Source organism: Dermatophagoides pteronyssinus, unplaced genomic scaffold (genome assembly GCF_027571235.1).
Source record: "Dermatophagoides pteronyssinus isolate colony J.1.1.1.1 unplaced genomic scaffold, Derpt_VIB-CSIC_2022.12 sq0005, whole genome shotgun sequence".
Classification (NCBI taxonomy): domain Eukaryota; kingdom Metazoa; phylum Arthropoda; class Arachnida; order Sarcoptiformes; family Pyroglyphidae; genus Dermatophagoides; species Dermatophagoides pteronyssinus.
Genome location: NW_027461529.1, coordinates 2,373,977 through 2,400,784, shown reverse-complemented (window position 1 = coordinate 2,400,784; position 26,808 = coordinate 2,373,977). Strand labels below are relative to the sequence as shown.

General features: G+C 26.1%; 6 protein-coding genes across 6 annotated transcripts in view; 4 read left to right on the top strand and 2 right to left on the bottom strand.

Annotated features, from left to right (window-relative positions):
* LOC113789075 (uncharacterized) overlaps positions 1–10,701 on the top strand; it is a 47,524-nt gene extending 36,823 nt beyond the window's left edge. Inside the window, exon 2 of the mRNA XM_075820053.1 lies at positions 8,492–10,701. Within this exon, the coding sequence (XP_075676168.1) occupies positions 8,492–9,060 (569 nt within the window). The 3' untranslated portion in view covers positions 9,061–10,701. The remainder of the gene's footprint in view (positions 1–8,491) is intronic.
* A 128-nt stretch (positions 10,702–10,829) lies between these two features.
* On the top strand, positions 10,830–12,746 carry LOC113796504 (uncharacterized). The gene is made up of 4 exons (XM_027346793.2): positions 10,830–11,321; positions 11,388–11,475; positions 11,557–11,675; positions 11,788–12,746. Exons 1-4 carry the CDS (start codon positions 11,186–11,188, stop codon positions 11,991–11,993), a joined length of 549 nt encoding a protein of 182 aa, XP_027202594.1. The 5' UTR covers positions 10,830–11,185; the 3' UTR covers positions 11,994–12,746.
* Positions 12,275–13,653, bottom strand: LOC113796503 (uncharacterized). The gene is made up of 4 exons (XM_027346792.2): positions 13,462–13,653; positions 13,080–13,396; positions 12,912–13,008; positions 12,275–12,841 (listed from the first exon to the last, which is right to left on the bottom strand). The coding sequence occupies exons 1-4, from the start codon at positions 13,541–13,543 to the stop codon at positions 12,303–12,305; spliced, it is 1,035 nt and encodes a 344-aa protein (XP_027202593.2). The 5' UTR covers positions 13,544–13,653; the 3' UTR covers positions 12,275–12,302.
* A 67-nt stretch (positions 13,654–13,720) lies between these two features.
* Positions 13,721–15,028, bottom strand: LOC113796512 (uncharacterized). The gene is made up of 3 exons (XM_075819986.1): positions 15,013–15,028; positions 14,124–14,854; positions 13,721–14,055 (listed from the first exon to the last, which is right to left on the bottom strand). The coding sequence occupies exons 1-3, from the start codon at positions 15,026–15,028 to the stop codon at positions 13,948–13,950; spliced, it is 855 nt and encodes a 284-aa protein (XP_075676101.1). The 3' UTR covers positions 13,721–13,947.
* Positions 15,029–16,284: 1,256 nt separating this feature from the next.
* On the top strand, positions 16,285–22,098 carry LOC113796507 (uncharacterized). Its single transcript, XM_027346796.2, has 9 exons — positions 16,285–18,082; positions 18,252–19,021; positions 19,108–19,722; positions 19,785–20,171; positions 20,254–20,401; positions 20,489–20,857; positions 20,934–21,127; positions 21,206–21,792; positions 21,859–22,098. The coding sequence occupies exons 1-9, from the start codon at positions 16,684–16,686 to the stop codon at positions 21,944–21,946; spliced, it is 4,557 nt and encodes a 1,518-aa protein (XP_027202597.2). The 5' UTR covers positions 16,285–16,683; the 3' UTR covers positions 21,947–22,098.
* A 208-nt stretch (positions 22,099–22,306) lies between these two features.
* LOC113796508 (rabenosyn-5-like) lies at positions 22,307–25,075 on the top strand. Its single transcript, XM_027346797.2, has 3 exons — positions 22,307–24,056; positions 24,119–24,205; positions 24,259–25,075. Exons 1-3 carry the CDS (start codon positions 22,399–22,401, stop codon positions 24,911–24,913), a joined length of 2,400 nt encoding a protein of 799 aa, XP_027202598.2. The 5' UTR covers positions 22,307–22,398; the 3' UTR covers positions 24,914–25,075.
* The last annotated feature ends 1,733 nt before the right edge of the window (positions 25,076–26,808 follow it).

The following is a 26,808-nucleotide window of genomic DNA, read 5'->3' as shown; positions in this document are numbered from 1 at the left end:
TCAATGTTTATCATCATCATCATCATTATCAAAACATGAATTTTGTTTTTTGTTTTTGTCAATTAGTTATTATTGGAAAATATTAATCAGTGGAAAACTAAATGAAGAAAACAGTGGAAAACCAAAGAACTAAAAACAAAAATCTACATAAACAAAAACAAGAGGAAAAATTTCTTTTTTTTTACATTTGATTTGAAAATAACAAAAATTCTTTCATGTGTGTGTGTGTGTGTTTGCGTGAGTAAATCCAAATGATGAAAAAAATGAAATTTTCATTTTTTTTGTTTGTTTCAAAATGATGATGATGATGATGATTATGTGGATAAAATCTATAACCATCAATTGAAGGGATAGAGAGAAGAAAAACCGGAAAAATGGTTCTTATACGATTCTTACATTCGTTTTTTGTTTTGTTGACAGGTTTCAGTTTCGTTTTTTTTTTTTGGAATTGGTTGCGGAAAACAAAAAAATCCTAAAAAGAAAATGACACAGACAAGATACACACATACAAACAGACAAAAACAATCATTTTTCCAGTTTGTTTGTTTGTCTGTGTTTTTCTGTTTGTTTGTTTCACATTAAATTTCTCTATGTAATTCTCTCTATGAATAAAGAACAGTGAAAGATTGAGTGAATGAATGAAACAGATTAAGAAAATACACAACAAAAAGATGCAAAAAAAAAAATTCAAAAAAAAACTGGGAATTTGTTTTTTTCAAAAACAAACCAAACAAACAAAATGTTTTCATGTAAAAGTTTAAAGAAAAACTTGAACAAAGTGTACGAAACCAAAACGAATGGGGAGAGAAAAACAAAAACCAAAACCAAAAAAAAGAACTACCAGAAATTCTTTACATTTAAATGTAAAGAATGTTGATGATGAAAAACACACAAGCAAAAAAAAAAAAAAAAACAAAAAACAAAGAACTATAGTGGTAAGGAATAATGATAATAATCAATAGAATTGATCGAATGAATGAATGAATGAATGAATGATGGATCGATTTTATCGATCTTTCTACCATCATCATCATCATCACCACTATTATCATCATCATCATCATCATCATAATCTACATACATGCAAACATTCATTCATGAAAAGAATTTTATATATAATATTCCCTATTGGTTTTTTATTCTATTGCAGAATTTTATCATCAACATCATCATTACTTGTCTGTTAAACACACACACACACACATATACATTTGACAAATAAATTTTGGCCTTTGTCCTGTATTTTATTATTATCATTATCAATATTATCTCATCTTTAGATTCTTGTTTTTGTTTTTGCTTTTTGGCACATACTTTTATAGTATGCTATAGCCATTATCATCATCATCATCATCGTGATCATCATCATCATCATCATTGAATCTTATATTAAAAGCCATCAAAAATAGATGATGATGATGATGGACAAATAAGATGTTTGTAAAGTACTCTGGTTGTAGTAATATTCGAGAGAATAAAAATATTAGTAAAATCAACAACATTAAGCTTCAAGCATAAGGCATATACATAGAGAAAGAGAGAGATGCTTTTGTGTGTGTGTATATTTGATTTTACAAACATTGTAATTTGTAAATTCTACATGATGCTATCCTCATTTGAATTTTTCTTTTTCTTTTTTTTTGGGGGGGGATTCTACATTTTTTAATATTTCGTTTTGTACTTTTTCCCTTTTTTCGAAGAAAAAAATCTTTTCCGTTTAGATTTTTTCATTTTCATTTTTTTCAAAATTATAATGACATTTAACCACCACCAAAAAAAAGCAGCTTCTTACACCAACATTCAATAATGATTAAAACTTTTTTTTTCCTAAAATAAGTGATAAAGTTTTTTCTTCCCCCACCATTTTCACACCCCCATTGAAGAATAAAAAAAATTTGATAATGAAATTTAGATTTCATTGCATCCTATCTCTATTTTTTTCCCTGGCCCAATATAAGATCATTAGGGTTTTTATGGTTCGTTCATTCGGTTTGTTCGTTCCAGTGTTAACTTGACAGTTCAAGAAAAATCAAGCAAAAAAAAAACGGAAAAGAAAAGGATGCAAAACAGAAGAAGAATGAAATTTTTGATTTTTCATTTTCAATAAGGTTTCTTTTTTCCCGTCAAAATGAAACCGAAATTGATTCGAATGAGGGGAGAAAAAAAAATTTAAATTTTCGGGAAAATTTTTTCGGGAAATACTGCTGTTTGGTTAATGACTTGAATTGAATATTTCTTTTTCTTTTTTTTTCATCAATTCAATAATGTCAAATACGTTTTTTTATTTCATTTTTTTTCGCGCCAGAAAATAGATAAATAGATAGATTTTTTTTGCTGAATAATAATGATGATAATGATGATGTTCAAAAACGAACCAGAAACAAAAAAAAAAATCAATTTTAAATTGAAAATCGATTTTTCTTCCTTTCATTTTTTCCCATTGATGAAATCAATTCCAATATTGTAGCATAAGGCAATCTTTGCAGCCAATTCCATTATAATTGGAAAAAAAGGCTTTGTAGAATTTCAACCAGAAACACTGAAATTCATTGACCATGGCTGATTGTATGATGGACACATAAGTCTATAATCATCATCATCAACATTTTGAATTTGATAAAATCTATCATCATTCGAAACTCAAACTCAAACAAGCAATATCATTATTTTGATTGTGGGTGTTTGAATTGTACAGAATTTTTTTCTGTTTTCATTCGTTTGTTTGTCGTTGTCTACATTCACAGAATGATGATGAAGTATTTGTTTGTAAAAAAAAATCCAAACTTCCAAAACGATAATTACAAATGATAATAATAATTATTATTATGTTTTTTTTTTTTTGTTGCTTGTAATCCAGATTATTATTAAATAAATAAATAAACAGCCTTGTGTTTGTTATATGATTTTGACAATGTTGATGATTATTATTAAATTCATAAGGTTTTTTTTTGTTGATGAGATTTTGAATAAATTCGGTTCCGAAACACTATTTTTAAAACTAATATGGTTTTTTTTCACTGAATGAAAATTTGAAATTTGAGATTTTGAGATTTTTAAAAAATACCTTTCATTCCAGATTGAGAAAAATGTAAAAATAAATTTTTTTTCATCACTGAAAAGAATTTGAAATCAAATCAAATTCTCTGATTGATCGATTTTCTTCCGATTGTTGTTGTTGTTGTTGTTGAATTTGACATTTATTATTATTATCATTTTTACCCCGTTAGTTTCAGATATTAATTTCGTTTTTTTTTCTCTTTTCGGTTGAAAAGTTGATGTATCGTAAACTTCAAAGATTTTTTCTTTTTGGTTACTAAATATAGGAATATCGAAGAAGAAGATGCAAAAAATTATTAGCGTTGCAACGAAAAAAATTCGCTTCGCTGATTATTTTCATTCGTTCATTCATTCATCTGAATGATTTTTTTTTCTTTTCTCTCTGGATAAAAATATTGAACCAAAACCAATCAAATTAATAGAAACAGTTTGAAAGTTTTTTTTTCTCTCTCTCTCTCTCTCTCTCTCTCTCTCTCTCTCTCTCTCTCTTGCTCTTGCTCTAACTCTTTGCCACTTGCCAAACACATTCACTAATTCAGTTTGAAATTCAACTTAGCGTTATTTATTCTTTCATTCATTCATTCATTTAATCTTGATGAAAAAGAAAAAGAAAAAGAAAAATTTCATGATGATCATCAATGATCTTAGCTACATAGTGAAAAAACATAAGAAAAACATAAGAAATTGAATAAAAAAACCATCTGAATCCAGAATATCTGAATGCAAAAAAGCTGAATTTTCTTTTTTTCTTCTTCTTCTTGTTTGATTTGTTCATCATCATCATCATCATCATATTCTTTAGGATTCCTTTAGGCAAATCCAGAAAAAAAACCTTCTTTTTTTCGGTTTCCAACCATATATGGTTAGTACATTGCTTTTTTTTCCTATAGACTTATTCGTTTGGCAAAAAGAAAAAAACATAGAAAATAAAATGAAATTTGAATAGAGATAACAGATGCCCGTAAGGTTTTTTTTTTTGAAAAAAACCAACAATTTTCTTGAAATTCTGCCTTTTGCGAAAGCAAAACAAAGACTTACTTGTCAATATTTAACTTATAGTTCAGGTTTTTTTTTAGAAAAAAATTTTGCTTAAAAAACAACAATGTTTTTTTTCGTTGAAATTAATGTAATTCATCAAAATGATAGGAGCGATTTATCAACACTTTGGGTTAAAACCGGGGTTTATGTGATGATGATGATGACACCAGAAATGGATTTCATCTGGGAAGAAAATAAATTGATAAATTTCAGTTTTTGATTTAAAAAAAAAAACAAAATTCTCATTATTTTCACACTCTCTTCACCATCACCATCATCACTTTCAACAGAATCATAATGTTTGTTTTTCTCACTTTTTCTCACTTTTTCTCACTGTTTTTCTCTGTTTCTCTGTTTCAAAACCTATTCAGATTGTCTATTCAACCGAATCAAAAAAACAATGAATGAAAATTCGACCCTACAGTTTTTCTATTTGACCAACTTTTTTTTGAACACAATCAGATAAATTATAATACAGAAACACAAACACACAAACAGAATTATTATTTTCATCATTTTCTATCTGCAGACACATTGTTTGATTTTCATTTCGGTTCATTGTTGAATAATCGGTCAGTTTTGTTGTTAATTTCGAATCGAAATTCTTCGTTTTTCTCCAATGACGATTGATAGTGTTTTTCTCTCATTGTTGTTGTTGTTGTTTGATTTATTTCAATTTCAATTTCAAAATCTACGAAATTGAATTGAACTTTTTCTCTTTGCGATCGATATTCGATCGGTAAACACACCAGAACAAAACAATTTGAAATGATCTGTATTTTTGGAAACCAATGTTCGCTCATTCATTCAATTCTATTCAATCCTATTCTCTTTTCAACCATATTTTCAATGAAAATAAAATTTTTCCACTTTTTTCTCATCATTAATAATAATTTCATATAATAATGGTGTGTGTAGGGGTTAAGTCAATTGAATCAAGTGATCATCGATCGGAATCAACAAAAAAAAAAAGAAAAATTTTAATTATTGATTTTTTTTTTGCTGTTGTTGTTGTAAAAACTGATACATTCAATTTTTTTCTAGGTTAACAAAGGGTTATTTTTCGCAGAGAAAAAAATTCCATACAGCAAAAAAGATGATAAATAGTGTATAGAATACAGGAGTGGTGTGAGCGAAGGAGAAATGTAAATTTTTTTTTAGAAAAAAGTTTTCAAAAAAGATTTTTTCAGAAAGATTTTTCCTTTTTTTTCCAAACAACAACAACATATAATCATCGATGGATGGTCAATGAGGTGAAAAATAAAAAACAAATCAATTTGAACAAATTCACATCATCAATATTGTAACCCTGACAAGTGAAAATTTTGTTTTCTTTTTTAAAAAAAAAAACATTTTCAATATTTTTTCTGCCTCCGGTTTCTTTGGTTGTTGTTAAAATTCATTCGTTTTTCATCCATTTTATCCATCATCAGTAACCATTTTTTGTCGTTTTTCAATCTTTTTTTTTTTGATATTCATATTGAAAAAAATGATGCGTAAAAATTTACATTTCGTAAGAAAGAATATTTAGGTCATTTGAAAAGCAAGATAACATCATTCATGAATATCGATAAAATGATCAACAATAACGAATGGTTATACATAGCATAGGAAATTTTCCAGGATGTCATCATGGTAATGACCATCAATTTTCGTTCGTTTCACCATCATCATCATCATCTTTATCACACTTGATTGCCAGTGTATTACATTGGATTTGTCTTCTTTTTTTTTCTCCTACCAAATAAGTACCAAAGAAAAAAAAAGAAAGGAAACTATTACTGTTGAACAACAACCAGCCAAACTGGAAAAAAAACTTTCCGTTATTGTCTTTTTTTTTCTTCTTCCTTCTTATAAACTTGATTGTTTTTTTTTCATTCTTTCTGGGAATCTTTCTCCATTCATTCATTCATTTATTTATAAAAAAAATCGTTTCTATTGAATCGATCAATAAATCTGTTTGTTTGCCAAGAAAAAAAAAAAAGATGAAATGAAATGAAATCATGATTTCTTCTTCTTTTTTTTCAATCCAAACTGAAAAAAAAGATGAAGAAATCACTGCTAAAATTGAAAGAAAAACTTTTCAAACACACAATAATAAAACAATAATAAAACAAAAAAAAACTTATGTGATAAACTTATTTCCTATTACCATCATTATCATCATCATCATCATTCAATACTATCTATCTTCAATATGGGCAAATACTTTTTTTATGCTTTTGTTTTTCATCTTGTTTTTTTTGCAAAACTAAAAAAAGATAAGATAAAAAAATGGTCAATATAATGATAATGAGTTACCGTCATCATCATCATCATTAAAGTTATCGATCTTCGCTCTATGGAGGGAGAAAGCAGCCAAAACAAAGCAAAAAAGTGTTGAGTAGGAATTGATTCTCTCTCTCTCTGTCTTTTGTCTTCCATTGACTAATTCTTTTGCACTAAAACTTTAACGTAAATCATGATAAAGAACCACTGATTTTTTTTTTTTTGGGGGGGGGAATAGAAAAAAAAGCCACACACACACACAAAACTTGAATAAATTGATTAATTGAAATTTGTAAATGTCCGGAAATTCTCAGTCGTTCATTGTCACATTCTTTTATTCTTGTTTCATATCACTTCATACAATAAAATGATGTCGTTAAAGTTTTCTCCTTCCCTCAATATTATTCAATGTTCAATAATTATCATGAAACCAGTGGAAAAGAAACCAATGGGAGAAAAATGAAATGAAAATTCCATAACCACCATTAATGATCATTAATTATTACTCATTGATTTAATCAATTTTACTGATTTAGCTGATTTTTACTTCATCATCATCATCAAATGGAAAAAAGTTATTGATTGATTGAATAGAAAATTTGGATTCTATTCAAATTCGTTGGATTCGTTGGTTCGATTGAAAACAAACGAAAAAATTCGTGATTCGATTAATATTTTTTTTTTTTTTTTGGTTACCACCCCGAAATAGGTTAGATTCAAATATTCAAATTGAATTGGATTTTTAATCAAAAAAAGTCAGACTTTAGACAGAGTCAGACTGATTATCATTATTTCGTATTACAAATTGTCAATAGAAAATTATTCTTTTTCTTTTTCATTTTTTTTTGTAAATCGATATTTAGTGATAATTAAATGATTGTTCATTCTGTTGTTGTTGTAACTAAACCTAATAGGGCCACTAATTGAATTTCTATTTCAAAAGAAACGAGAAATTCAATTTGATTTACAATTGTCAACTCACACACACACACACAGACAATGTAATGATATTGTCGATCTGATTTTGGAAATAGGAAAACGAAGAAGAAAAACTTGAGAATTGTACTGTAAACGCCTAAAAATTATTATTAATATTGGTTATTGGTGCCTTTTGTTCACCAACAATGATAATAATAGAAAATTTTTTCATTTGAAAAAAAAAGTTTTAGGTGAAAAAAAACCGATAGATCAATAGATCTTGAACCAAACGAAAAAAATGGCCATTTCTTTTCGACAAAAACTTTTTTTCTTTTCAATATTTTTTTTTCGTAAATTGCGTGAGTTCAATTTACAATTTTTCCAATGTACCAATATTGACCACACACACACACGTAATAATGTCGACCAGAATAACCAGATAAACATTGTGCCAATAATAATATCAAACACCAAAGAAAAAAAAAGATGAGATATTGAACAGAATTCTAAATAGATATTGGTATTGATTCTTTATTCTCGTTTTTTCTTTCAAAAAATTCAATTCAATTTACCGATTTTTCTCATTATTTGATGTCATTTTAAGGAGAGAAACGCACACACAGATTGAAAATAATTGAAAATTAAGCAATTTTTTTTATAAAAAATTTTATAATTTACAAATATTGTTAGCGGTGGCGGCGGCCTGCGACAGGTAATCATCATTCGGTTTTTCTGGTCTTCTGCGGTTATCAATTTCAATTTGTCCAACGATGAAAATGTTTTTCTGTGTATGGCTTAAATTGGCATCATAATTGAATTAATATTGAAATCATATTTGTCGAAGGAGGAGAGGAGGAAAGAAAAACTTTTCTTTCTTTCGAAGGAATTGACTATTTTTTCTCTACTTTCCACACATTTTGTTTGTTTGTTTGTTTTCAAGCCAAAAAAAAAATCCTGATCCATGTGACTGGAATTTTTTTTCATTTGAAAATTTTAAAAAATAGAATTCCTACACTTTTGTTTATATTCCGTGCTTTGAATATTTTCATAATTTTCTGATCAAATTTTCAAATTTTGAATTTTTGTTTTTCTTTTTTTTTTTTGAAAAAAGTTTAGATTCTATTGCTTTCTCATCAAAAAATGATAACTAATCGATTTTTCTGAATTTTCTTTTGTTTCTTTGTTTCTTTGTTTCATTGTTTTTATCTAGTTTTACTAAAAACATTTTATACCGGTCTTGTTGATCCAGAAGGTGGTTGGTGGCAATTTGCCTATTTTCTTTGCTATGTAAATTCAACATTAAATCCATTATTATATGCATTATGTAATGCAAATTTTCGTCGTACATATGTACGTATATTAACCTGTAAATTTCGTCGTGGACAACAACCAAGTTCAATTGGTTCAGCTGCAGCTGCTGTACATCATCAACGTCGTCAACAACAACAACAACAACAACGTGAACAATTAATTCAACAACAACAACAACAACAACAACAACAACAAGATCAATTAAATCAAAATCAAAGATCAGTTCATCGTATACATGGACATAGTATAATTGGTCATCATCATCATCATTCGCATCATCATCATTCACACCATCATCATCATCATTCTTCACATAATCAGCCTCATCATCAACGTGATCAACAACAACAACAACAACAACAATCACATATTACAACAACAAATGAAAATGGTAATAATCAACAACAACAATTAACAACAACAACAACAACGCCACCGCCTACAACAACAACATCATCATCATCTTGATTACAGAATTGAACAGAATCTTTGTTCGATTCTTTAACATTTTGCCAAATTGAAATCTTTTTTTTTTTTTTTTGATATTTTTATCGTTTGTTGCACACACACCGACACACACAAAATCAGGATAATTTACACATCTTATCTACTTACTTACTTACACACGACTTTTGTATATTTCAAAAAAAACGAGAAAAAAAAACCAAAAAAAAGGAAATTTTTTTAACAAAAATTATTATTATTCATAGAAAACTAATTTAGTTAAATTGTTGTTGTCCATCAGAATTCAAATTCAAATAGTGATAATAATGATGATCGATTGATAAATGTAGGAATTTTTTTTTCGATATTATTATAAATTATAAATTATTATTATTATAAATTTACATTACAAAAAAAAAACATTCTTAATGGAAAATATAAATATAAATAAAAATCATCATCCTTATCATCATCATACTATTTCAATTTTTTGATTCCATTTCATTCGTATGATTCTTTTTTCTTTTTTTTCTGCTAGCGAATGGAATCGAGTGAAAGAAAGGGTTGCGCGAAAGAATAAAAACACAAAAACACAAAACACATGAACAAAAAAATCAAATTTCTTGTCTTTTTTTTCTTGTTTTTTGTTTGTTCCAATCATTGAATTATTATTATCATCTTTTTTTCTTCAAATGTTTCGATTTCGATTGAAAAAAATAAAAATTATATATATATAGGGACCTAATTGTTAACTTATTGTTGTAACATGTTATGTAACATGATAACATGATGACATGTGACACTTTGAAATACATACACAAACACACACACACAAAAAGAATTATAAACCAGAAATTAGTAAATCTTGATTTTATAATGAAGGAAAAATTCTGTTGTTGTTTTTTTTTTTTTTTTGAATCTTTTTTTTTACACGCACATTTGAAAACGACCATGTCGCCATCTCTCGAATATTATTTGTACCAAAAATGTTTATAATTTTCAAAGAATTTCATTTCATTTTTTTCTTTCAATAAATTGAAAAAACGCACAAAAGAAACAGAAAAGCAGAAAAACAGAAAAACAAAACAAAATTTCAAATAATGAAATTTGCATTTTTGAAAAAACAACAGTAAATTCTTGTTATTCAATTCAATTCAATAATTAACGATAAATGAAAATAATTTTATTTGGAAAATAACTTTTTCTTTCATTTCTTCAAAAAAAAAGTTTGTTCAAATTGGCCAATAATCTTCTCTTTTTATTTAGATTCTTATATAATTAATCCGGATTAATTTTTTTTGAAGAAAAAAATAGGTGCTGTTTTTTTCCGTTGAATTTTTTTTTTTTCGTTTCGTTTCGTTTCCCACAAATTCTTCCAAACACACACACACACAAATACTGAAAAAACATGTCGAAAACATTCAAAAAACACACACAAACACACACATATCTAGGCACACATATTCTTTCGAATTCAAATGGATTGATTGGATAAAATAATGTTCTTTTTTCTTCTCTTTTGTTTTTTTTTATCGAAAAAAAATCTTTTTATTAATATTATTATCATTATGAAATGAAATCTGGAAAGAAAAATGATGAATTTCGTTTTGTTTTTTTTTTTTGTTTTGATGAAAATAAATGAATAAAATCGTTGTTTTTTTGTTTTTTCGTTTTGTTTTTTTTTGTTTTTCGTTTCATTTTATTCACAGGAATTATGATGGTGAAAACACAGTTATTTCTTGAGAAAAACAAAAACAAAAACAAACAATTTATTTTTCTGTTTTGTTTTGATGATTCGAATGAAGGATTATTTTTGGAATTGCGAATTCGAATGTATTTTTTTTTGTGAGTCGGAAAAAATTCGGCCATCTAGTGGTTGGTGAAAGAACCAACGATTCTTTTTTTTTGAACCAAAACAGCGCATGTTTGATTCGAATCAAATAGAATCCGAATGTGTTGAATAGAATTTGGCGAGTGAGCAATTCTTGTATTCGTTGTTGAAATGAATTTTTTTGTTTATAATTTTACTTTTAACGTGCTTTCGCAATGTTAATAATGATGAATCAATGATTATTGAAAAAAAACAACAACAAGAAAAGAAAAGAAAATCAATTCAATTTCAATTTCGTTTCGATTCAAATAAATAAATATGGCACATTGGTCCGATTATTCATTACGAGGTTGGCTTAGTTTTTTAGCATTTATGCATATTGGTCTTTGTTTACGTTCATTTTTTGATCCAAATTTTTTATTTGGTAAAATATTTCATACAAATATTCATAAAGGTAAATAAATCAAGATTTTAACTAACTAACTAACCAAAAAAAAATTGCATCTTTTTTCCCCCTCAGAAACGGTATTTATACGTTATTTTGGTTGTTATTCAATTAGTCAGGCATTCATATTGATACAATCAGCTATACATTTATATGTTTTACCGTAAGTATTTCATTCATTCATTGATTTGAAAAAAATGTTACTTTTAATAACACCTTCATTTCTACATCCGAAAAAAAATAGATTACAAACAATTACAATATTTTTACTTATACTTTTCATCATATTAATTCTATTGGAATCTTTTTATTATTGTACATTGGATTTTTATGGTGGAACATTATTACCATTTATGATGAGTAGTATGTATGCAGAGACAGAAACATTTTTTTCCCTATCAATTTAATTCTTGTTTTCTTTTCTTACATCCAATGACATCTATGGTGAAAAACATCAAAATTCATTTATATAAAGTCATATCATTAATATGGTTAATATTATTTCATTTTGTTTGGAAACCATGGCTTCGTGTTGAAATTAATGAAGATATTGTTAAATCTGGTCTATTACATTCTGGTCATCAAAGTCATCATCATAATAAACGAAATAAATCACAACATCGTTATCCGGATAGGATGTCATCATCGAATCATAAATATGGAAAAATTCATTCCGATTGACAACAAAAATCTCATTTTGAATATATCGATAAACTTCGAATATTGGAAAAACAAACAAGTATTGATCATATTTGGAAAATACATTTTATTGATCGGTTGTTTGATAAAACTAACAGGTATCACAAGGGAAACACATTATTGATTTGTTTCATTGATAACAATGTTTAACTGACTGAGAAACCCGAATTCGATCTCATTTTTCACTGATCAATCAATCAATCTTTTTTTCCTTCCCCCCATCCTTTTTACAAGGAATTCAAAAAAAAAAAAAAAAATGAAAATTCAAAATTTAAAAATATTTTTTATTAATCAAATAAACATTTGTAATTCTTCAATTAATAAAAATGTTGATGTAATTAATTGTTGTGCTCTTTTTAATTCACCATTCAATAGATCAAATGATTTTAATGTAAATATTTGTGTATTTAATAAAAAAATCTGTTTCTGTATTATATTAATAGCTAAATATTTTTTATCAGTTTCCAATTGTTTAATTTGTTTTGATTGATAATCAATAATTTCATCCAAATAATCAATTAATGGTTTAAGATTTTCTTCATGAACAATATCTTGTGATATTTTTGTAATATTTTCTAATTTTAATTTATTTTGAAATTGTTGATAATCATTTTGATAATGAATAAAATCTGGACAAAAAAATGGATAATGTTTATTTTTCATCAATGTTTTCAATTGATTTTCAAACAATTCAATATAATTAATTTTCATTTCAATAAATTCTGTAAATAAATTTGACATTTCCAATATTAATGAACGTAATTTTTTATATGTTTGATTTACATTATTCAATAATGTTTGAATGGAATTTTTTTGACATTCGTTTTCATCTAATCATTTGAAATAACAAAAAAAAATTATATAGATTTTTACAAAATTTATAATTATTCGGTTACAAACCATATAGATATGCTTTATATTGTATACAAGCAAGATTAGTTGGTGCACCATTATCCTGATAACTATATGTTTGTATTACATCTAGATATGTATTTGGCTTTGTAATGATAATTTATAATAAAAATAATAAGAATGTTTTATAATAATATTAATCGATTAAAAACATACCTTAAAATTATCAGTTAAAATAAAAATACCATCATGTACATTATAGCTTGATGATTGTTTCATTGGACAAAAATTTTCATTATATTTATTATCAACCGAACAAAACCAATTTGTATATGTATATGATGAATTCATTGAATCAGACATAATAAATATTTTATCAATTTGTTTTGAATAAATATCTCTATCCGGTTTTATAGTAATATTATAATAAAATAATAATGAATTTTCAAATGGCCAATAACAATATTTTGTATCGCATTCGGTATTGTTAATAAATTCAATTACCGTATTACCTTGTTTATCGAATGTAGGACCTTTGTTGATAATTCAATTAAGTTTTTAATTTAAAGTTATAAATATTCAAACAGAACAAACTTACAATTATTAAATTCAATTCCATCGATAATATTGATAATGAATATTAAAATTATAAACAAATTTATAAATTGTTTTCGTTGCATTTTTTTTTTTTATAAACCGTTACTTTCGTTTGTAAAAATGGAATTTGATCAACTTGATTTACAAAAAGTGATTAACAACAACAACAAAAATCATTGATTAATCAATCAATTGGTTTAATCCATCAAAAATTGATTAATCAATCAATATATGATTGACTACTTAACAAACAAAAAAAAAAAACTTTGATTACAATAAATTAAAATGTTTCCATAGTAATGATAATAGTAATTTTGTAACAATCAAAAAATAATGGTTTTAAATTATGTTTTTTTTTAAAAAAAATCGAAATAAAAAATTCATTATTATAAGTTCTGTGTGTGTTGATGTTTTTGTTCTGTCTGATTTGATGTTTGATTTTTTGATGTTTTGATGTTTTGATGTTTTGATGTTTTGATGTATTGATTCAATAAATTGGAATATTATCAGCATAATTTTCATTAAAAATTTTTTGTAAATTATATGCTTTTTCACTTAATGGATATTGCCAATCTTCCATTTCAAATTCAAAATTCTAGATTTGAATTTTTTTTCAAAAAAATAATGTAATTTGTTCTCTCTATAATTGAACAATTTACATACCTTATTACCACCAATAATACCTGCACAATTTGGTGATTGACAGAAACAAATTTCTTGATTTTCTTCAAAATTCGGACCATAATCAATAGTCAATTCTTCACCAACCGAAATATTTCGCATTGAAAATATTGCCAATCTCCAATGACCATCAACAGCAAATAAATATGATTTTGCATTCGGTAAACAAGAATGATTTAAAAATCTTATTTTATTACACCATAATGATGCATCGATTGCTGTTGTACGACCAAGATCCATTGAATAATTTTCCGATAATAATGGATCATTATTTGAACGAATAACACCTTTATATTCGGCAATAAATGTATCTCTATCAAATGAAATATTAGTTTTTACACCAAAATTACAATGTTTAGTTATAAAAATTTCTAAATTATCTTCATTACTAATCATTTGTATTGGTCGATTTGAACAATCAATACCCATTGGACATGCAGGTGAACATTCAACACCTCTTGTCCAATTAACACAATAATAATTACGACAATTTGTACGATTTTCATTTGCGCATGAACATATTTCCGGATTTGGAATATAATCATTTAAATCAAAAAATGCATTCCGATTACATTGTACATAAACTAAACCTTCAAATGGATCATTTTTAATTGATTTGGTTGAAAAACCAATATTAAATTTATTTACAAATTTTTTTAAATTTGTAATATCATTAAATTTTTCATTTATATCATCAATTGTAAACCATTGTCCTTTTGTATTATCAAATTTAATAAAATATTCACGCTGAAAATTCATTGAAATTCTAGTTGTTAAAATTTTATAACGACGATAAGCTAGTATAGACAAAGTATTATTAGTATTTTTGTTTTTTGGAAATTTGAAACAACAACAATAACACAAAACTTACTGTTTGATTGATACATTTTTTGGTTTTGGTTTTTTTTTGTTTAAAGCAACATTCAAAAGATTATTTAAAATTTCAAAAAAAAACAAAAAATGTTATTAGTATTTGATGGTAAAAAGTAATAAAAAAAAAGTTAGCAAAAATTTAAAAATGGTTTAGGTAACTATTCAACACAAAAAAATGATTAAAATCTTTTTTCGATTACCTAAATATCGAAAGAAAGAAAACATTGGCTATTTTTTTGTGGTGAAAAAATTGAAAATTTACAAGTTTTCGAATCAAATTTCCCGCTATACAATGCAATAGAAGATATTTATTTTTTTTTTTTTTTTAAATAATCCACTAGCAGATATCTGAACCGACGAAACAAAAAAACAAACAAGCGAATCACCCTGGTTAGATGAAAATCAAAAATTTTTTTTTTGCCTATTTTCTGATACAGGTTGCGCAAGGGAAAATCTTTTTTTTTTTTTTTTTTTTTTTTTTGGTGGATATTCAAGTCAAGAAATTCGAGATCGTTAACTATGATATTACAGTAAAACGTCGTTTAAAGCATCCACACAATGTTTCCATGCCGAATGTTAAAATAGTAAATCTCCATTGACTTGCTATTATTTCCATATTATTAGATAAAATTATTCGTATTTTTGTTTGAACCGGTCCTATATTTAAATATTTTTTTAAGTGCAACCTTAAAAGGCGGTTACAAATGCCAATGGTCATTGCAAATGGTCAATACAAATGGTCAATACAAATGGTCATTTGTTGTTGTTGTTGTTGACCATACAACATTTACCAGTTATCTTCAGGTTCTTTTTTCTCTCCTTTTCCTTAATCAATGTCCATATTGATTTTATGCAAAACGAAAAAAGAAACAACAGAAATTTCTGTCAACTTTTGTTTTTTACTTTGTCTATAAAATGCTAATCATCATGATCATGATCATCACACACACAGACAAAACCTGAACAAGATTGCGAATGAAATTCATTCATTCATTTCATTCATTTCATTTTTGTTCATTCAAATGATATTCATCTGAATTGATTTCTGATTAATCAGAAGAAACAAAAAATCAGAAAAACTTTTTCTTTTTCTTTTTTCTCATTCAATTTATCGTTGAGAAGAAATTTTTTTCTTTCTCTGTGTATGATTAAGATAGCAAAATAATGTGTGTGTATGCGTTTTTTTTCGTTCAACATTTGTTCAATCTTATCGATTTTTTTCAATGTTTTTTTTTTTGTTTTGTTTAGTTTAGTTTGGTGCATATCCACCAGAAAACAAAAACGAAAACGAAAAATCAAAAACCAATATTGCTACCGTGTGTATATATGTATGTCATATTTAATCATTTTGAACATTTCCAAAACTTGTGTACTTGTGCAACAAAACAAAAACCGAAAAGTTTATTTCAATGAATTTAATTTGAATTTGAAAATTTCAAATTAATCAACTATGAACGAATAGTGAATGGAAAATTTTCCGCTTGTTTGTTTGTTTTTTGCTTTTCTCATTCTACATTTGAACATCTACAACGAAATTTGATAAAAAGAAAAGCATCAGTAGTTTTCTTGTTTTCTGTGATTTGTCCTTGCAATACCCCAAATGTTGTGTGACATCAACATTTTGTTTTGTTTTTTTTTGGTTTAATTCATCAATCAATAAACAACATAAATGAATAAATCAAAACAACGGTCAATGAAAATAGATGATAATATTATTTGTATCGATACGAACAAAACAAAATCAAATCAATCATTTTTTATAAATAATGATGTTGATGATGACGACAAATCAATAATCGATATCAATATCGATATTGATAAGGATGATGATCTTGATGAAATCAATGCAAAATCAATAACAAATTATTACGGTAATAATATTGTTGACAAACAAAATGATCATCATCATCATCATCAAGATGAATTTAATGGAAAAAATATAAAAATAACTTCGTTTATGGATGCTGAACATGATTGCAATGATGATGTTGTTGATGATGATAATGAACAAATAAACAAACATCAACATCAACAACAACAACAACAACAATCAATGGACAAGATAAAAAAATACAAAAATGATAGCGACATTGATAATCGACTACAGCAACAACAGCAACTATCCACAACATTGGATTTAATTTTTGATTCAAAAATAAAGACAATGACCGATGTTGTTGATCGAAATTCTGATGAACATAAAAAACAAATGAAACGAAAAATTTCATCAACAACAACAACGACGAATTCAAATGAAAAATTTAATAATTTGAAAATTGATAACAATGAAATACTAATGAATATCAACAACAAAAAAAATATTGATAATAAAAAAAACATTCACCATGATGATGATGATGATAATGATATAAATATTTCCATACCAATGATAAATGAACATCTTTGTTGTTTTCATAATGATAATAATGATGATGATGATTTGATTGTTTCCAATCATATCAATAATAAAAATGATATGACATTAATCTTAAATGATTATGAATGTAATAATAAGAAGAAAAAGAAGAAAAATTTCAACATAAAATCAAATGGTACAATATTTTCTGGTCATGTTAATGATAATAATGATGATATTGATGTTAGTGATTCAATCATATCATCATCATCATTATTATTTACATCGTTACCATTTAATGATCAATATTTAATGAATCAAATGGAAAAAATGTCACCAAAAGTAAATCCTATTATTACTACTGTTCAAGATGATGATGATTCTCATCATCATCATCATCATCATCATGATAATAATGATGATGATGGTTCGATGACTTTGACCACTACAACCAAACATATTGATGTGATGAAAAATCAAACACAAACACCATCACCATCAACAATAACAATAAACACATCGTCATCATCAACATTACAGCCAGATTTGTTTAATGAAAAACAAAAAATCAATAGTCCGATGTTGATGAAATCCAACAATGTTGAATTAACTTCCTTGATTGATGATCATCAGAAACAACAACAACAACAATCAATGAATCAAAAACCAATGGCAATGAGTTCCAGTCGGATCAATAGTGTTGATATTGTTGGTGAGTATAGTTCAATTCAATTCAATTTATGTGTGTTGCATTTAACAAAATGCAAATAAAGATTCCCTTGGATTATTAATAATAATTTCCATTATTTTTATTTTCTATTCGTCCATTACTAATCATAAATTACTATAATTATTATTATTATTATAATTTATAAAAAAAGCTGCCGATATACATTATCAATCGACAAACAATCTGGATAATAGTAGTAGTAATAATGATTTAGATTTAGTTGAAAATAAAAAATATTCAATCGATGAACAACCATATTCATCTGATTCATCAATTGAATTATTTACTCATCAAACACCATATTATAATCATAATAATAAGAATAATAGTGTATCCGATAATAATAATCGTAAAAAAATTAAAACAACAACAAAAAAAATTCATCATCAAACAAAACGTTTACAAAAATTATTAAATGATTCAACACAAGCATTATTGAATAATCAACATTATTCAAAGCAAAAACAAAAATCAACAGATTTGAATATTGATCAAGAAGAAAGTTTACCATTATTAATGAATCTAGATAAAAATTCATTACAAATGAAAATGAATCGTTCTATTGAATCAAGCGATCAACATGATAATCATCATAATCATCATCTTCATCGTCATAATAATAATAATTCGAATGTTAATGTTTTACATTCAAATCATCAACATCATCATCATCATCATTATCATAGTGATTATTGTGATCCAATTGATAATTATCCAACAAGTCCATTTGGTATAATTAAACATCGAACAAATTCAATACAATCATTACAAACAACAAGTTTTGATTCATCAAAAAAATCAAATTATTCACAAATTGATGATTTAAATAATAATCATAATGATCAATCATTTAATATGAAATTTCCAAAATTAAAATATTTAAAAGTTTGTTTACTTTCATTATTGGTTATCTATACATTGGTATGTTTTTTTTACTCTTATTACACTTCTTTCTTTGTTGTTGCTTATTGAATGATAAAATTGAAAAATAAATTTTTTTGCAATAGATTTCATTCATTTTTATTAAAGAAAAAAAAGAAACATGGACAAATGTTGCTGTACAGGATAAATTACCAGCATATATTGATCTATCACAATCATTGGATTTAATGTTTCCAATTTGGAAACTACGTGCACGTGGTTCATTTTTACCAAAAGAATATAGTCATCTGACAAATTATTCAATAATATTTACAATTGTACAATTATTGGATGATTCGAATAAAAATAATACATCATCATCAATTAAATCTGGACAAACATCATCATCATCATCTTATCGTGTTGTGAAACGACCATGGGCATCACCAATTGCACCGACAGCAAACGATCAACATTATATACCGGCAAAAGAAATTGAACATACATTCAAATTAACACGTGATGATGTTTTTGATCAAGGTTATCGTTATAGATTGCGTATCGATACAAATTCAAAAGAATCAATTGGTATTACAATAACTATGTCTGGTTTTTCTGAATTATCTGCCGATGGTATTATATTGGCTGCATTTGTATTGGTTTTTCTTTATGTATTGATTATATTTGAAATTGTTAATCGAACATTAGCAGCTATGCTTGGTGCAACTGCAGCAATAACATGTTTAACATTAATACGTGATGTAAGTTTTTTACAAACTTTTTCCAATTACTATTTTAAACGGAATTTTTTTTTGTTAAATAGCGACCTTCTTTAGCTAAAGTAGTTTCATGGTTAGATGTTGAAACATTATCATTATTGTTTGGTATGATGATATTGGTTGCAATATTATGTGAAACTGGATTTTTTGATTATGTTGCTGTTGTTGCATTTCGTTTGGCTAAAGGTCGTACATGGCCATTAATATTTACATTATGTATATTTACCGGTGTAATGTCAGCATTTTTAGATAATGTTACAACAATTTTATTAATGACACCGGTTACAATAAGATTATGTGAAATTAAAAATATTGAACCAAAACATGTATTAATTTCATTGGTTATTATATCGAATATTGGTGGTGCAGCAACACCAGTTGGTGATCCACCAAATGTTATTATTATTTCATCAGCTAGCATTCAACAACAGGTTTGTTGTTCTGTTTTCTTTATCTTTTTTTTGATTGTTGTTTGTTATTTGATCAAATTTTGTTATTATTGAATATATATAGGGAATAAATTTTGGTAGTTTTACAATGCATATGATGCCAGGAATAATATTATCATTTATAGCAACATTAATCTATATACGAATATATTATAGAAATTTATCTAATCTTGAATTTCAAGATGTTAATATTACAAGTGAAGATGATACAGGTATGAATTATATTTGATTTGTTGCAATAGGTTTGATGCAATTTTCTAAACTCTTTTTTTCATTGATTCTCTTTTTAAACCAATTAGAGGAAAATTTGAATCAATTTAAAAAGATGCATGAAAAACAACAACCGCAAGCAACAAGAAAAAAAAGTAATCAAATCAATATAATTGATAATCATTTATTTAGTCGTAATGGTGGACGTACTAATGTTACTAATGGTTTATCATTTCAAAATTATACAAATGATAATGATAATGATATTGAAATTAATCCTTCTTCGGTGAATGAAGATGAAACAATATTTGGTCCTGAAAATGTTGTTGTTGATCAACAACAACATTTACCACCATTAAAACAATGTCCAAGTTGTACAAATCTTGAAGATTTATGTGCAGGAAATTCATTTAAAGATCATTTATATGATGAACGTCGTGTATTTCGTTCTTCAGATGGTAATTAATATTTGTTTTGTTTGTTTTCAATATAAAGGGAGAAAATATTCATTTTTTAAAAAATTTTGTTTCACAGAATTAAAACGTGAAATTGAAGTATGGAAACGTGCCTGTAATTCGATTGTTGGTTATTCACGTGATGAAAATTCTGTTCGTTTAATGTTAAATCATAAAGTTGAAACATTGGAAACAATTTTACGACAACATTGTTATGAAACTGTACCACCAGAAGATAATTATCGTTCGGTATTAACTGAATTAGAACAAAAGGTATGAAAATAAAATTATGATAAAAATAATTTAATAATTGAATGAATGAATGATGTAATAACATTTTGAAACTTACAGTATAAAATACGTGATTGGCCATTATTGATAAAATCTGTTATTGTAATGTCAATGGTTATTGGTTTGTTTTTTATGCAATCAATACCTGAATTGGATTTAAGTTTAGGTTGGATTGCTATATTAGGTGCAATATTATTATTGGTTGTATCCGATAGACATGAACTTGAATCAATAATGGGAAGGGTTGAATGGTCAACATTAATTTTTTTTGCTGCATTATTTGTTGTTATGGAAGCATTAGCTGAATTAAAATTTCTTTGGTGGATTGGACAATTAACACAGGATTTCATTAATTCAGTACCAGAAAATTCAAGATTAATTGTTGCTATATTAGTGTTTATTTGGATATCAGCTTTATCATCATCATTCATTGATAATATACCATTAACAACTGTTATGGTTAAAATTATTGAAGATTTAGCTGAAAATAATGAATTTCATATACCATTAGTACCATTAATTTATGCACTTGCATTTGGTGCTTGTCTTGGTGGTAATGGTACATTGATTGGTGCATCATCTAATGTTGTTTGTTCGGGTGTTGCTGAACAACATGGTTATGGTTTTACATTTTTTGATTTTTTTAAGTAAGTTTTTTTGCATTTTTGAATCTTTTTCGATTTTTTTTGAAAATTTTGTTTGTTTCATTTTAGAATCGGATTTCCAATCATGTTATTAACAGTGGCCATATCGACAGTCTATCTAATTTTATGTCATGTGGTATTCGAATGGAATTATTAACCATTTGGAACCTTTTTTTTTTAAAAAAAAGAAAAAAATAATGAATATTTTGTCCTTTTCGACCCAAACAAAAAAATTTCATGACAAATTATTATCACTTTAAAAATACCCAATGATGTAGTTTTGACAAAAACATTTAGAGATTTATTATTTTAATCATCATTAATTATTTTTTTTTCTAATCTTGATTTGTAATTTACTTTCAGGTAAAATATTTTTGATTGTTTTTTCTATTTTCACTAAAAAATTAAAAAAATTCATTACAAATTAACTGACATCTATTGTTGAAAATTTGAAACATTGAATTCAACTATTACTACCTTAGTTGATACACACAATCAGATGAGTATAATTTTGAGCTAAAGTTTTTTGAAAATATTATTTATTATTATGCAAACAGAATCATTGAAGAAAGAAAAAAAAATTTCAGTAATATGAAACACTGTTGAATTATGTCTTTTTCTTTTCAAGAAATTTCGACGACAACCATTAGTGGTAATAATCCATTTGATGATGAAATTGAAACGGAAAAACAAACGAATGTATCAAAATCTGAAATTGATGATTATGATCCATCATTGGATCCATTTGCTGATAATGATGGTAATCATTCTTCATTATCTTTTTATAATAATATTGAAAATGATTGTTCAAAATCACCAAATATTTCTAATAAAACAAATTCAAGTAATTTGTTACCAAATCTAAATAATTCAACAAACGATTTGACCAATATTGATGGACAAAATTCAATTTCAATAAAATCATCAAATCGACAACGTCTTTCATTTGTTGATGATGGAAATTATAGTAATACTAGTTCTGGTGCTATGGATTTTGATCGTTATTCATTACAATCGGGAAATGATATTGATTCTTCACTTACACAATCAAGATTATCATTACAATCGAATACTTCAAATACAATGATTGAACAACAATTACGACAATACTCATTAGGTGATGGATCATTACAGAAAGAAGGTCTACTTTGTCCAGAATGTATGCAAGAATATCGTACAATAACCGAATTAATGGAACATTTTGATCGTGAACATGATCGAAATAATCGAGATTCTAATATTGGTTCGAAAAAAATATCCACAAAAATTGGATCATCATCATGGTCATCAAAAAATTTAACACCATTATCAAAAAAATTATTTTCAAATGATTCATCATTAGTCGGTGATCAGATTAAAGGTTTTTTGGATAAATTTCTTCAATCAAATTTTAACGATAAACTTTCCATAACAATAAATTCAAATCATTCCATAAATTCAATACAAGATGTTCGAAATGAAAATAATTCCACAATAACTACTAGTTCGATTTGGACACAAGAACCAATCAATCCTATTCAACAATGGAAACATTCAATGAAACCAGCAAAAAAACGTTCACATTATGAATATTTTCGTCAGATACGTGATTCTCGTATTGAACGTTATGTATTTGAAACAAATAAATTAATGATACGATTGGATAAATTATTACGTGATTATCCACCATTAAATGATTGGATAAAACGTCGACGTCATGAACAATCAATAGTTGATTGGGTGGATGAAACTATTGTACCATTATGTCCATCATGTGCAAATAAATTTAATATTATTACAAGAAAACGACATCATTGTCGTCTTTGTGGTGCTGTTATGTGTACAAAATGTTCAGAATTTATATCATTTAAATTTGCATATGAACTTATAAATCCTATTGAAATTGATCATTTAGATCATAATAATGATAATAATGATATATCATTTGGTTTTTCACCATTACCACCAATGCCGGCAATGCAATCAACAATAATAACAAAAAATAATATTCAACAAACAAACAATGATGAAACAACAACAATAATATCATCACCATTACGTACATTAATGACAAATGTTTTAAATAGTCCATTAGTTAATGATAATGAATTGATTGATAAATTAAGACTTTGTCATGATTGTAAATCATTATTAATTATACGTAAAAGAAAATTAGATGTTCAACATCATAAACCAGCTATTGTACAATTATATCAACAATTACGTGAACAAATTCAACAAATAGATCGTCTTGTACCTGTATTATTTCGTATGGCTGATTCAATTAAGTATGTTATTAATATTTAAATTGAAAAAAAACTTTCTAAATGTTTTTCTTTTTCTAAAATAGTATTGGTGAAAGTACATATCAATTGACTGATGCACAAGATCTTAAACATAAACTATCTAAATTAGGAGAACAAGCAGATCTGTTAAGGTAAGTGGTTATTATAATTGAATTAATTTTTAAAATTGATTTTAATTTTTCAGTCGTAAAATCGAAACATATGGATTAACACCTTCAGAAACGGAACAGATTTCAATTCAAACTATACCATCAAGACAATTATCATTACAAACATCAATACGAAGATCAACTATACAATATTTAAGAGAAAAATTATTAGGATTACCTGAATTACCTGATGAAAAACATTTTGAACAACTTAAACAACAACATAATCAATTGATTGAAAAACGTATTCGTCTTGAAAAAGAAATGGCTCTTGTTGAACAGGAAAAATTTCGCCAACGAAATCAACAAACAGACATGAATACAACAACGACGACAAACATTCAAATTGGTCTTAATGAAGATGGATTCTGTCCAGAACAGCCAAATAATCCAAATCATTTTAAACAATGGCAAACAAATATTTTTGATGAAAAAGAACGATATGCAATATTATCTGAACAAAATCCAATTATACAACAAATGAATATTATACGTTTATATATAAAACAAGCTAAAAATGATCATCGTTATGAAGAGGTTACAATGTTGGAAGAAAATCTACGTGAATTAGAAATTGAATATTATTTTAGTCAACAACAACAACAACAACAATCTCAATCACAACAATATGAAACATCTGAATCATTGAATCCATTCGGTGATTTTGATGATGACGATAATGATCAATGATAATGAATGTTTGTGACAAAAAAAAATAATAATAATACTTTGAAAACAATGTTTTTAAAACAAACAAACAAACAATTTAATGATGTAAATGTTTGTTTATTTTTTGTTTGAATTTAAATTCTGGATAAAATTAGAAAAAAAAACAAAACAAATTTTCAATTATCAAAAAAAAACAAAATAAAAAAATGCAAATTAATTTGACGAAAAAAAAAACATTTTAATTTTGTTGTTCTCTAACCAAACAACAACAACAACAACAGCAAAGTATTAGGTCGAAAGAGGATTATTATCATCAATGGATGATGAAATTTTAAAATTTAAATTAAGGAAAGAAAATTCAACCAAAATCGAATCGAATATCCCGTACATAAACACTAGGACAACATGGGATTCTTGTTATTTACGTTATGAGGGGGGAATACACTACTCTCTCGTTATGTAAACAAATAAACACACATACAGATTGTGTATATATAGCCGCAACGCATTTATATCCCTAAAAAAAACATTTTTGTTTTTGTTTTTTTTTGATATAATAAAATCAAAATAAACAACAACAACAACAACAACATCAAAAGAAAAGAAATGATATAATACTTGATTATGATGGTGATGGTGATGATGAAAAAAAACACGAGTTCTGTGTGTGCGTGTGTATTGCGAATCATCATCATTTTTCGATTTAAAAATTTTCATTTAGTTTTCCAATTCGTGTTACATAGACACATTCGGTTTTTTGTTTTGCTGTTACTTTTAGATTCTACAATTTAAATTGGTGTTCTTCAAACAACGATGATACAAGCGAACGAAACAAAACAACAACAAATCAATCAATTTTCATTCCATAAATTCATCAATAATCGTAATGATTCAATGGAAAAAATCAATCGAATGTGTGAGTCATTTTTCTGTTTTATTAATGATATTTGGGTGATTCAAATGTGGATGATGATCATTGATTCCATTGAATTGATCTGATTTTCAAATACAATAAAAAATCCACATTTGTCGAAATGAATATCGAAATATGGTGGAAATTTATAATTATCATTTTTCCCCCACTCCAAAACAAAACAAAAAAAATCAGTTCTTCCCTGTCTATGGTTTTGATGTTTTAAAAAAAAAGTTTTTTACTACATCCAAATTCTACAATACAATTCATCATTTGATGATGATGATTATTGATGATGATCGATTGTCATTAATATTAATGTCAATCCATTAAATCATTGGTGTTGTTTGTTATTTCAGTTTATAGTTTAGTTCAGCTTAGCTATATTTACATATATTCCATTTTAGTTCATTAAAATATTAATGAGGATGATGATGTTCAAAGTTCAATATGGATTTTGTTGTTGTTGTTGTTATTCAACTTTTGATAATAAAACCGAGAAAACCAAAAATCAATATTAATGTGATATTTTTTTTGGCGGTTTCCAAATTGATTGGAATCGATTCAAAGAATGATGATTATAATAATAATGATAATGTTGATGATGTTTGTTTTTTTCCCCCCAAATCGATAATCGACCATTGATATTTTAATTAATCTCATTAATTTTTATTATTGCATCCATATCTCTCTTGATGATTATGGATGATGAATCATGATGAAATTATCATGAATTTCGTTTCGTTTTTTTCAAAACTAAACTAAACTAAACTAAACTAAACGAATCGTTAAAATAGCAAAAAAAGAACCCGAGAGAAAAAACCAATAATGATGTTTAAAATGTCAAAAAAAAACTATTATTATATAGGAAATATTGACAAATAAAAAGGATGCAACAATCAAATTGTGTGTTATGTGTGTGTTTTATGTGTTTTATGTGTTTGAGTGTCAAAACTCGAAATATATAAATTTTTTCAATATGTCAAAGGTGCTGATGACATTA

Bases quoted from the DNA above. Each gene is read 5' to 3' on its own strand.
- LOC113796503 (XM_027346792.2), bottom strand. From the start codon at position 13,543: ATGCAACGAAAACAATTTATAAATTTGTTTATAATTTTAATATTCATT. The intron at 13,397-13,461 runs GTAAGTTTGTTC...TTATCAACAAAG, and splicing joins TGGAATTGAATTTAATAATT to GTCCTACATTCGATAAACAA. The intron at 13,009-13,079 runs GTATGTTTTTAA...ATCATTACAAAG, and splicing joins TTTTAACTGATAATTTTAAG to CCAAATACATATCTAGATGT.
- LOC113796504 (XM_027346793.2), top strand. From the start codon at position 11,186: ATGGCACATTGGTCCGATTATTCATTACGAGGTTGGCTTAGTTTTTTA. The intron at 11,322-11,387 runs GTAAATAAATCA...TTTCCCCCTCAG, and splicing joins TCATACAAATATTCATAAAG to AAACGGTATTTATACGTTAT. The intron at 11,676-11,787 runs GTATGTATGCAG...ATTTATATAAAG, and splicing joins ATTACCATTTATGATGAGTA to TCATATCATTAATATGGTTA.
- LOC113796508 (XM_027346797.2), top strand. From the start codon at position 22,399: ATGTCTTTTTCTTTTCAAGAAATTTCGACGACAACCATTAGTGGTAAT. The intron at 24,057-24,118 runs GTATGTTATTAA...TTTCTAAAATAG, and splicing joins CGTATGGCTGATTCAATTAA to TATTGGTGAAAGTACATATC. The intron at 24,206-24,258 runs GTAAGTGGTTAT...TTAATTTTTCAG, and splicing joins GAACAAGCAGATCTGTTAAG to TCGTAAAATCGAAACATATG.
- LOC113796512 (XM_075819986.1), bottom strand. The intron at 14,056-14,123 runs GTATGTAAATTG...ATTCAAATCTAG, and splicing joins GTATTATTGGTGGTAATAAG to AATTTTGAATTTGAAATGGA.
- LOC113796507 (XM_027346796.2), top strand. From the start codon at position 16,684: ATGAATAAATCAAAACAACGGTCAATGAAAATAGATGATAATATTATT. The intron at 19,022-19,107 runs GTATGTTTTTTT...TTTTTGCAATAG, and splicing joins TATTGGTTATCTATACATTG to ATTTCATTCATTTTTATTAA. The intron at 21,793-21,858 runs GTAAGTTTTTTT...GTTTCATTTTAG, and splicing joins ACATTTTTTGATTTTTTTAA to AATCGGATTTCCAATCATGT.